The sequence below is a fragment of the Polypterus senegalus genome, chromosome 2 (genome assembly GCF_016835505.1).
Source record: "Polypterus senegalus isolate Bchr_013 chromosome 2, ASM1683550v1, whole genome shotgun sequence".
NCBI lineage: Eukaryota > Metazoa > Chordata > Cladistia > Polypteriformes > Polypteridae > Polypterus > Polypterus senegalus.
The window spans coordinates 31,024,910-31,037,200 of NC_053155.1; the positions used below are offsets into that span (position 1 = coordinate 31,024,910).

At 41.1% G+C, this 12,291-nt stretch overlaps 1 protein-coding gene across 5 annotated transcripts in view; it reads left to right on the top strand.

Moving 5' to 3' along the window:
- Positions 1-12,291, top strand: part of LOC120522838 (LIM and senescent cell antigen-like-containing domain protein 1) — a 180,551-nt gene that overhangs the window by 128,043 nt on the left and 40,217 nt on the right. For all 5 annotated transcript variants that reach the window (XM_039743532.1, XM_039743531.1, XM_039743529.1 and 2 more), the window contains exon 2: positions 10,333-10,492. In XM_039743532.1, coding sequence (XP_039599466.1) covers positions 10,333-10,492 — 160 coding nt within the window. The remainder of the gene's footprint in view (positions 1-10,332; positions 10,493-12,291) is intronic.

Here is a 12,291-nt window from a genome sequence, read left to right on the forward strand (position 1 = left end):
CATTGTTTTAATCATTTAATGAAAAATTGGTTTGTCAGTGCACTACTTCCACATCAGATTATTTTGTTCTGATAGTAGAAATCACCGCCTACACATACACAAAGGCAATGCCTCAAATCCCTGTAATGAATGCAAATTGGAATGAAGCAATGCAGAGCTCTCAGCATTAAGCTGGTTTGAGGACCACTGAGAATTGATGGATCAATACATTACTGACGTCAGAAGAACCTAAAAGCGAGCCACATGTTACATTATCTGGGTGTTTGGTTACTCTTCATATAATGGGAGGTGGCACAGTGGCTACTGCTGCCCGACAACTCTAGAGACCTGGATTTAAATTCAGATCCTTGTTGTGCTTACTTTCTAGAATTTGGCTGCTTCTGACATCTGAAATACAGATATTGGTGTGATGTGTGTGAAAGAGCACGTCTTGCAGTAGACCTGATGTCCCACCCAGGACTGCTTCCCAGCCTTGTGTCCGATTTATCTGGACTAGGCGCTTGCTCCCGGCAACTTTGTAAAAAGGCCTGAGATTTCAGTTTCCAGAGTAGTGAGGGCTTCAGATTATCATTAGCGAGCCAGCCAGGTCCGGTGTCATTTATCATGTGTATCACAGTGTGTGTTTACCATTTATAATACAATGCAGAATTTGCATTGGTCATAAATATATAAATTTAAGACATATTGCATTGGTCATGAATATATAAATGTAAGATATATTTTTCTGAATCAGTTAAAAAAAATTGGACATAATTATCAGCAGAGAGTTGGATGCCATGGACTATGTCTCTTATTGTTTTATTTTTTTTTAGTATTTATTTTCACACATTCACACTCTGCAGGGTCACTGAACACTAGTGTGTCTACTCCTGTCCTGTGTGTCCCAGCAGACCCTCCAGTGAAGTGATTGCATCGTTACGTCCCGGTGGGACTGGCACCAGCTGGACAGCAGGTGGACCCTGGATGTAATCATGGCTTGTCCTCCTAGGTATAGGCAGATATTCAAAAAAGTCTTCCCCCATGTTATTTTTCACAATGGACCCTGGAAGAGAGGGGTTAAGTGTTCCCATGTGATACAACTTTTATACAGGGCATATACAGTATATAGACACACAGTATAGATTACTTTCATTTAGTACAAAAAATCTAATGTACTTGTGCTTTAATCTGACTTTGTAACACAGCAGTGTGAAAATAAATGATGGAGGGTACTGTATATATTATCTGTCTGTTTAAAAGGACAAACCATCTGGTGTCCAACATCAGTGCCAAGATGTATTGTTGTCCAGCATCCACAAGAGGGCTGCAGTGTCCGATGAGCAAAGGCAACAAGACGCTCAAAGACAGAGGAACACGAGGACACAGAGGTTCCTAAAGGCAGGACATGTTTGAAACAGATGTTCTTACCATTGCCCCCTTCTTAATAAATGGGTGTTTGGCAATGCTAGTCTGTATGTGTATGGATATATAAATATGTGTGTGTGTGTGTGAGTGAACAATAGGGGGAGCACTAGAGCAATTTCCCAACCAAAGTTAAATCTGCCACATGTGTCTATTTTTATAATAAACAAGTCAAATACAAATGAAAAAAAAAACAAATAAATGACTGGCCAATTTACCCTCTGTGGCTGCCCAGACAGGATTTACGCCCTTTTCTAAGTTGTGTGATGCTGTTTTTAGTCTAAAAGTACCAATAATTTGAGAGAGGTATGGCATTTTAACGAGCCTGTTCGAGTTCTTTGAAGATGTTGTCAGACAGCCATGCTGATTAGCAGGGTTACGAGAATTGACCTTCAGTTACTTTAATTGGTTAGTTGAGTTGCATTTCAATCTATGGCTGTTTGGGTTAGGAATTGGATTTGATCCTAGATGGGGGGGGGGATGGACTGATCCTGAACTAGTGTGTGTGTATATTTTATGGACTGTAAGGGGCATCTATGTGTCACCCCCAAACCCAAATGTTGACCAAAGGGACGAAAGTAACATACAGAAAGGTGTTTTATTGTCAAAAAGACACCAACGAAACACAACAGGGTTAAAACTAACAAAACCTAAACCTCCTGGCCTTCCTCTTTTTTTTTTTTTTTTTTACCCCTTGCTTCCTTCACATCACCCTTTTTTTTTAGCCTTCTCTCATCTGGTCTCTTTGCTTATCAGGCCATTAGAAGTGGCTACCTCCCAGCTCTATTTTGATTTTGGAAATTTATTGTTACAGCGTAAGTGTTCACATTAAAAATACTGAATGGTTAAATATGTATACAAATGTTTTTCTCAAGCAGTAAACTATGATGACTTTCAAGTAGAACGATTACTTTTGCATGCCACTGTGTATGTATGTATGTGTGTGTATAAAATATGTACTCTGTAAACGTTTGTGTTGGGACACTTCAGATATAAAGCTTGCAGCAGTTACAGTATGTGAAGCTCGCCATGTGCCCGTTTCCAGTGACTATTTAAGGAGCCGATTTACTCCAAGAGAGCAAGTGAGGTGTTGCTGCTGCAGGAAGTGATATGCAGTGCTAATACAATGAAACATTTTCCAGGGAGGCCCTGGCTCGTTACTGTACAAACATGAGTGCGTCCAGAGGCTGTGTCACTAATTCCGTGACCTGTTTGTGTAAGCAGAGGTCCTGAGTCTTGGACATTTTATTTTTATTTTGCATCTTTTGATTCTCTTTTTATTCCCTCCTGCTTTTATGTTGTATATCAATGATTCTGCCTGATAAACATGTTTTGAAGCTTTAAATGAACGCCACCATACGTGGAGATGTTTACACAAGCTCATTTTAACACTTAGCCGGTTTGTTTCTGCTGGTATCTTCCTTCAGAAAGGTCATTTTCAAACTAACCTCAAGCTAGTCTTGCTATTAACAGTTTGTACTACCATCTGTTTGTTACCATACCATACCATTTTCTAAGCCCACTTAGGTAACAACAACAGTTTTATTTCTTATATAGCCCAAAGTCGTACATGGAATGCCTCAGTGGGCTTTAACAGGCCCTGATTGCTGACAGTCCATAGCCTTGACTCCCAAAGAAGGCAATTAAAAAGCTCCCAAAATCATCTTGGAAAAAGAAATGGAAGAAATATTGGGAAATTTTGGCAAATGCAATTTAGAGAGAGACCCTTATCCCAGGAAACACAGGATACGAGGAAGAAACAAGTCTCTAGACAGGGAGTGAGCCCACTGTAGGGTGAGCGTACTCACTCACACATACACACGTTTATCACACACTTTTAAGGGCCAATCTACCTAACCTACAGCCATTTTGGAGTTATTGACCTCGGAGTCTATCTCAGAATCATTAGGTACAAGGCATGAGCGAGCACTTGGTCATGGTGCCAGTCCACCAGGGCGTACACTCACATGCAGACATACCCTCGTGGAGGCAATTTAGAGTCACCAGGATGTGTGAGAAAAGCTGACAAAGACACAGGGAGAGCATGCAGACTCCATACAGGCAGTGATGTGCCACTCAGTGATGTGGTGGTTTTGAGGCTAGGGATCTGCATTGGCAATTGGAAGGTTGCCGGTTCGAATCCTGTAAATGCCAATAGGGACTCTGCTCTGTTGGGCCCATGAGCAAGGCCCTTAACTTGCAATTGCTGAGCGCTTTGAGTGGTGAGAAAAGCGCCATATAAATGCAAAGAATTACCTGGTGCTGTGAGGCAGCAGTGGTAACCACTTGTACTGCCATGATGCAGAAGTCTCAGATGTGTTAAAAAGGATCCAGTTATTCAAATCATACAAATTTAAATACACTGATTATCATAATCCTCAAGTCTTTAAGAGATGGGAGGAAAATCAGAGTATGGAGACTGGGATTCAAACCCCGAATGCTGAAGCTGTGAGGCAGTGGCATTCTCTACAAAGAGTCAGGGTTAGACATCAAATTGAAAGCTTCTGTCTTGATATAAAGTCTACCGTATTGGCCACACTGCCTATAAAGCCAGCATTTGATAATTTGGGTAAAAAGTGAAAGCCTTAAATTTTTAATGCGAGGTAAAGTTGGGGTCCCAAAGAAAACATTTTCAAAGTACCATAGAAGCAAGTCAGGATAACTGGACTAGCTGTACTAATATGTATTTAATTAGTCCAGCATATGTCAAATGAGTCGTTCAGAGGATGGCATAGTGGCACACTGTAGAGTTGCTGCCTCACAGATCCAACATCATCTGTGTGGAGTCTTGATTGTTCTCTCGGGTGTCTAAATGGGCTTTCTCCCAGACGCTTTGGTTTTATTCTCACATCCCCAAAGACTTACCACATAGTCCGGTTTTCAGTTTCAAACTCTGTTGTATGGAGTGCTGCTGGCATACTTTCTGGTCCCCTGTCAGCCCTGAATTGGATTAATCAGATGTGAGAATGCTTAATTATTAATGCGTGACTAGTGTCTTCTTTCCTCCCTTCGTTTTGGGAAGTTTGTTATGTTCAGTGTTGACTTTGGCACAAATTTCAAATCCGCATTTTTCTTCTTCTGTTAAACAAGAGACTGGGGTGTTCCCTCACTCCACCATGATCAAAAATGATCTCAGACTATCAAGAAATTCTTACTTTCTGCTGGGAAATGGGGGAAGATTTCAGCTGTGAATCGCTAGCTGTTAGTCAGGGTGTGGTTCTGTTCATTTTTCTTTTTTTTGTTCTCCAATCAGAAATTATATTTTTACAGTATATGTCACTTATTTCATGTAGTTTGTAGTGACGGCCAAGAAAAAATATTAAGATCATGTTTTCTTGAAGAACGGGCTTAGGCAGCTGTTCTATCATAAACGTTGTTATCGTGGCCAACGCTGTGAAAACAACAAGAAATACCAAAATCCCCATTTGAAAATCTAATATTACTTGTGTTGCATAATCCACCTTTCAGGTCATCCAGTTGTATGCTTACAACAGGGGAAGTGCATTCATGTATTTTTTGGTAAAATGTTAAATAAATACCTTCAGAAAATGAAAGGAGTCCACAAGTAGAAAGTGCAATCACAGGGCATCGTCCTTTTGAATTGAAGAAACACCTTTCCCTGTCATTCATTTGTCAAAGTCCTGTCTTTATATTGTACACTGTAGGTTTGTGTATGCATATACAGTTTGGTGCATAAGTATTTGGACAGAGACAACTTTTTTTCTAATTTTGGTTCTGTACATTACCACAATGAATTTTAGTTACCTCACATTTTTATAGAATCTTTTTGTTCAACTCACTGAATGAAAGCTGAAAGTCTGCACTTCAACTGCATCCGAGTTGTTTCATTTAAAATTCATTGTGGTAATGTACAGAACCAAAATTAGAAAAAAGTTGTCTCTGTCCAAATATTTATGGAGCTGACTATATATATATATATATATATATATATATACACACACACACACACGCATTGTGTATATATACTGATCAGCTACAACATTAAAACCACCAGCCTAATATTGTGTAGGCTCCCGTCCTGCCACCAAAGCATCGAGGCATGGACTAAACAAGACCTCTGAAGTAGTCCATTGGTATCTGCATCAAGACATCAGCAGCAGATCATTTAAGTCCTATAAGTTGTGAGTTGAGGCCACCATGGATCTGACTTGTTTTTCCAGCAAACCCCACAGATGCTCAATCACATTGAGATCTGCGGAATACGAAGGCCGAGTGAACAGGTTGAACTCTTTGTCATATTCCTCAAACCATTCCTGAATACTGTTTACAATGTGGTAGGGCACATCGCCCTGATGAAAGAGGCCACTGCCGTCAGGGAATACTGTTGCAATGAAGCAGTGCACGTGGTCTGCAACAATTTTTTGGTAGGTGGTATGTGTCCAATTAGCATCCACATGAATGCCAGGACCCAAGGTTTTCCAACAGAATGTTGCCCAAAGCATCACGCGGCCTTCATCGGCTTGCGTTCTTCCTACAGTTCCATCACTTCCCCAGATAAATGACGTGCATGCACCCGGCTGTCCACATGATCTAAAAGAAAACATGATTCATCAGACAAGGCCATTTTTTTTCATTGCTCCAAAAATTCAGGCATTTCAGCGATGGGCAGGGGTCAGCATGGGCACTGTGACTGGCCTGCACTTACACAGCCCCGTGTGCAACAAGCTATTATGCGCTGTGTGTTCTGACATGTTTCTCTCATTGTCCCCATTACGTTTTTCAGCAGTGTGTGTGTGCTACAGTAGCTCTTCGTGGGACAGGAGAAGATAGACCAGCCTTTGCTCCCCGTGTACTGTAAATCAGTAAGCCTTGGGCACCCATGACCCTTGTCATTGGTTCACTCTCTGGTGGTCTTTCCTTAGTCCGCTTTTGGTAGGTACCAACCAGTGCATACTGGAAACACCCAATAAGACCTGCCTTTTGAGAGATGCTGTGACCCAGTCATCTGGCCATCACAATTTGTCCCATATCAGAGTCACTGAGATCCTCACACTTGTCCAAATGCTCCTGCTTCTAACACTTCAGCTTCAAGAACTGACTGCTCACTTGCTGCCTAATGTACCCATCCCATGACAGGTGGCATTGTAACAAGATCCACAATGTTATTCACTTCACCTGTCAGTGCTTGTAACGTTGTGGCTGATCAGGTGTGCATGCCCAGTATGCATATGTATAATAGCTGAAACCACAAGGAAAATAATGTTTTTTAAAAATCTATGAATGTAGAAAAGTATGTATGAAGCTTCTCCGGTAGACTGGATTCTGTATTTTTTAATGGATGTTACTAATTGATTGACAACTGATAAACGCCTTCCCACAATTCAGTGATAATCACTAAGTAGGACCCACCCACTCCTATCCTATGTGGTGTCATGTATTTCTTATTTTCTACTCCAGTATTACAAAGTGCTCTTTGTCAAAGCCTGTGTCAAGCTCAGGTAATCCTCTTTAATAAAACCCCTGTGTGCGTCCAGGTGTCCGTGTGTGTGTATGTGTGTGTCTTCTGGTGAAGTGCGCATGCGCGGGGCCACACGGCACGTGCTCAGTCTCTTCCTGTGCATTCCCTGTGTGTGCAGAGAGAGAGATAGAGAGAGACACACACACAGGTGCGTGCGCCAGACAGACAGACAGACAGACAGGCGAGACACACTCACACACACACAGGCAGACCCGCATGGGGGACAGACATACGCACGCACACACACACATGCAGGCCCGCGACAGAGTCAGACACACACACACACACACACAGACGCACGCATGCATTATTGCAATGTTACTTTTCTTGGTTGTTTATTAAATTACAGATTTTTCAATTGTTCATTTTATCCCCTGTGCTTAAAACTCATAAAAAAAGGTGTTTTTAGCAAGCGGGTCGTAAGGCTGTAGCACGAACTCTTGCAGTGTTAGTTTTCTCTGTTGTTCAAGGTTTTCTTAGTGTTATTCAATGTTTTTACATTTAGTTTACTATTACGTTGTGCATTCAATGGTATAATTAACTATATTTGTGCTTAAAATCTTAAAAAATATATATATTTACATACAGTTCAAATGGTCTGGAACAGATTAATTGTATTTACATACAATCCTATGGGGGAAATTACTTCGGTTCCACTGTATTACTGTCAGACAAAATTATAGGCATTTTACGGAAATACAAACCAGTATTACTGAGAGAGCATTAAAGGCACACAATGCAGTGACACACATTACAGCCACATACAAGGTCCCTTGCCATTTAATATAGACTGTTCATACTAATGTTTATGCACTACTGTTCTAGCGCCCGTTATTGTAACGGGCTTAATGTCTAGTCCTATTATATTGTTTTAATTAAAAAAAATAATAATCATAGGCTTTGTATAAATTGTTTAACTTTTTTGTTGGTTTTTAAATTGTGTATATTATCTTTTTTTCTGTTTTGTGTCTTTAGATTTCATAAAGGTGTGTTATAAATAAAATACTTTTATTATTCACATGCCAAAATGGGGTTGCATCAATGGAAAGTTCAAGTTAACTGTCGTGTACACAGCACAGTTTGATTCCTTTAAAAAAGCAATGTGAGCAAAAGACAATGAAGGTGACACCACATCTTTCATTAAATACAACATCAGGTGACACATCTGGCAGACAAGAACTGCATGTGCAGTTGACAGTACAAGTGGCCTTTGAGTAGCCTTATGATTTGAGGCTCAGGACTTTAGCTGAATCCAGTGGTGTGAGTGTGGAGGGATGGGAAAAAGTGACTGTCCATGACGGTTAATAATACTGTTAGCCTTTCTAAAGCTGGTGTCACATAACGCAACTTCTGATCATACAGTATGCCAAACTCCATTGCTGATCTTGTCACCAGGTCACATCATTTTACACAACTAAAAGTTTCTTGGCTTGTCAAATTTAGGGTCTGCCTGACAATATTCCAGCACCCTTTTTCTGAGATTCAGTAGTTGTACAATGTGTTAATAGGTATGGCGAGTTCAGTGGCAATCTCTCTCTCTTTTCTTTCCATTCTGTCATGGTACATAAAACACGAGACATCAGTCAGACGAGCTTATCTTCTGTTTGTGAGGTCCTGTGTTTCTTATTCCTTCATTCATTGGACGTCCGCACTCTTGTACACAGTGCCCACCCCTATGACAAAACACGAAATCAAACCTGTTGATTTTATTGGGGCAAGTTGTGGACTAGTTGGAGTGAATCTATAGGTGTGTCAGACTAGATGACCGAACTTCATCTGAGCCTGCTGATGACTGCCTCAGACCCGCTAAGATTATGCAAATGAAGGAATGAAAATTCCTGGAAAAGTCATCAAATGTGACCTGGCCTTGAGGTAGCATGTGCTATATGTGCCCAGAGCAGTGGGGACCCGTGTCCAGGGACGTTTATGAACTGATTTCTGAGTGCCTTTGTGTGCTGACACAGCTGTGCTATATGAATGGGACATTAATCAGCATTAGTACATAAAAATATAATATTGTTATTAAAATAATAGTTAACCACAGGTGCCACATTAAGAACGCCTAATTAGAAGCCTAACATTCTGCGTTTAAGTTAATTATAAATGAACAATTTATTTAATAGTGTTTCTTTTACTCAATATTTGTTATTTCAAAATGCTTCCATTATCGTACTGTACATTCATTATATGCGTGTGTAAAAATGTAAGAGATAAGAAGTTTTAAAAAGGGCTTGGGGTACCAAATTTGAACAATTCTTGTTCAAATGGTAAAAATAAAGAATTCAAAATGGTACTATTGAGGGCCCTGGCTGCCTGTTGATCCTTCAACCGAAGAGAACATTTTATTAGCTGGGTCTTTATACGGTGGAAGGCTAGAAGAGAATGGGCTGGTCGGGAAATCACGGTTCATTCTGTGGGTTATTGGTCTGTTGTCGCACTCAAATTTTTCTCAAATGCACTCCAAAAATTGGTCCCCATAAAAGGTGCATGATACCCCCATGTTTGACAGTGTGTTATACAGTGATCCCTCGCTATATCGCGCTTCGGCTTTAGCGGCTTCACTCCATCTCGGATTTTAAATGTAAGCATATCTAAATATATATCACTGATTTTTCGCTGGTTCGTGGATTTCTGCGGACAATGGGTCTTTTAATTTATGGTACATGCTTCCTCAGTTTGTTTGCCCAGTTGATTTCATACAAGGGACGCTATTGGCGGATGGCTTAGAAGCTACCCAATCAGAGCATGTATTACATATTAACTAAAACTCCTCAATGATATACGATGTGCGTACCGCGCAGTGCTTGATTGTTTGCTTTTCTCTGTCTCGCTCACTCTCTCTGACATTCTCTGCTCCTGACGAGGGGGTGTGAGCAGAGGGGCTGTTTGCACAGAGGCTGTTTGCCTAGAGGATACGGACGCTCCTCTAAGAAATGCTGAAAGACTACCTTCACATTGATCCCTTTCTTGTGGCCTTATCCTTATCGCGGTGCGCATACTTAAAAGCCCAACAGCACGTATTGATTTTTTGATTGCTTGCTTTTCTCTCGCTCTCTCTCACTCTCTCTCTGACATTCTCTGCTCCTGACGGCGCACCTTTGAAGAGGAAGATATGTTTGCGTTCTTTTAATTGTGAGAAAGAACTGCCATCTCTGTCTTGTCATGGAGCACAGTTTAAACTTTTGACTAAAGGGTGTTATTTCATGTCTAGAGGGCTCTAATAAAGTTTACAGTGTGGAAGTTTATAAGGGCTTAAAATATATAAAAATAACCATACAAACGTATGGTTTCTACTTCGCGGATTTTCACCTATCGCGGGGGGTTCCGGAACGCAACCCCCGCGATCGAGGAGGGATTACTGTACTTTATAGACATGTTCTTGAACCTGTTATTGTACTGTTGGGTAATTTTTTTTGTCATTGTAACCATCAGTTTCTTTTTTTCTTTTACAGTAACATGGCAAATGCTCTTGCTAATGCCATCTGTGAGCGTTGCAAGGGTGGCTTTGCCCCTTCAGAGAAGATAGTGAACAGTAATGGGGAGCTGTACCACGAGCAATGCTTTGTGTGTGCCCAGTGTTTCCAGCAATTCCCCGATGGCCTGTTTTATGAGGTAAGTGTTATGATCAGCAGTTTTCATTCATTTTTTTGTGACTTTTCCTGAGTGAATATTCTCAAAATATGCATTTGTTTAGGGTTTCAGGACCCAAGGGTTCTGATTTAACATTAGTTTTTGATTTCAGAGCAAAATGAAAAAGTTAGTCATTTTAAGTATTATACCATGAAGTCATTGTTGTTTCTCTATGGGTGGCGGCATTTCAGTTCAAATGTGTTGGTTGTTTCCATTGCGGTCCTACCCAGAGGTCCCCAGAATACACGAGACATGTGATGTCACTGGAATGTAATGGTCGGCGCAGGCATTTCAGGGGAACCTGAGATCATAGAAAAGTGCTAGCATGCTGCATGCACATTCTGATCTCTTTCTGATTGACTTACGAGTTTTAAGATTTTCTAGCTCTGATTGTTAAACGTCTTCAGCTCCTGCTTCACATTTTCGACTTCAACGACAGGTCACCTGCAATTTCAGTTTTGGCCTCAACTTGTCCTCACTACATGCATCTCCCAGTTATTTTCACTCTCTGTATACTGTGTGTAAAGTAAGAGACAGGCTCTGCTCTGCTTTGTCATTCTCAGTTTCTTCTTAATTAAAGCATTAGAAGGGCTGGCAGGTTCCTGTCTTTGGTAGTAAGCTGGTAACTTAATCAAAATGTTTCTTGTAACGGCAGGACGGCAGGATGTTTCATTATGATCTATTACATACATATATCTATCCATCCATTTTCCTAACACGAGCAGGGTCATGGGGAAACCAGAGCCTATCCCAGCAATCATTAGGGGCATGGCATTAACAATACATTTTAATATAATCTAATGTTGCAGGGGAAAGTTAAGCCTATCCCAGCAATCTGGGCTTAAGACAGAAACACAATTACAAGTTTGACAGTGTGCCAGACCATCACTGGGAACACATGCATACTCACTCAATACTGGGGCCAAGTCAGAGTCATCAAACAAGCTAACCTAATTTTTGCAGATGTTGGGAAGAAAACCCAAGCACCTGGAGTAAAATCCACGCATTTACAGGAAGAAGATTCAAAATCCACATGGGGTGTGATGGGGTTTGTGATTGAAACCTAGCACACTGTGCACTTGAGGGATTAACACTAACCCCTGTGCCATGGTATATTAGGTTTTTAGATATATCCATCCATCCATTATCCCACCTGCTGAATCCGAACACTGGGTCACGGGGATCTGCTGGAGCCAATCCCAGCCAACACAGAGCACAAGGCAGGAACTAATCCTAGACAGGGTGCCAACCCACCGCAGGACACACACAAACACACCCACACACCAAGCACACACTAGGGCCAATTTAGAATCGCCAATCCACCTAACGTGTATGTCTCTGGACTGTGGGACGAAACCAATGCAGACACGGGGAGAACATGCAAACTCCACGCAGGGAGGACCCAGCAAGCGAACCCGGGTCTCCTAACTGCGAGGCAGCAGCACTACCACTGTGCCACCGTGCCGCTCGTTTTTAGATATATTCAATTCCTAGAGTTATCGTACGATAGATAATAGTTTCCACAGTGAATTATAGATCCCATTTTTCACAGTAAACAGTGGACACTGAAGATTTTGTTGATTATGGTGTATGTGCAACCAGGCTATCTGTAAGCTTCCAATTCCAAATAAAGATTTTCACTAACTTGCCTTCTTCTGGTAAGATTTGCAGTGTTAACACACTGAACTGAAAAGAGAACAACCCATTTTATTCACAGCCACATTTTACAGTCAGATGTTTTCAGACAAGTGTAGTAGTCCCTTCAGTATGTTGTGGCTCTG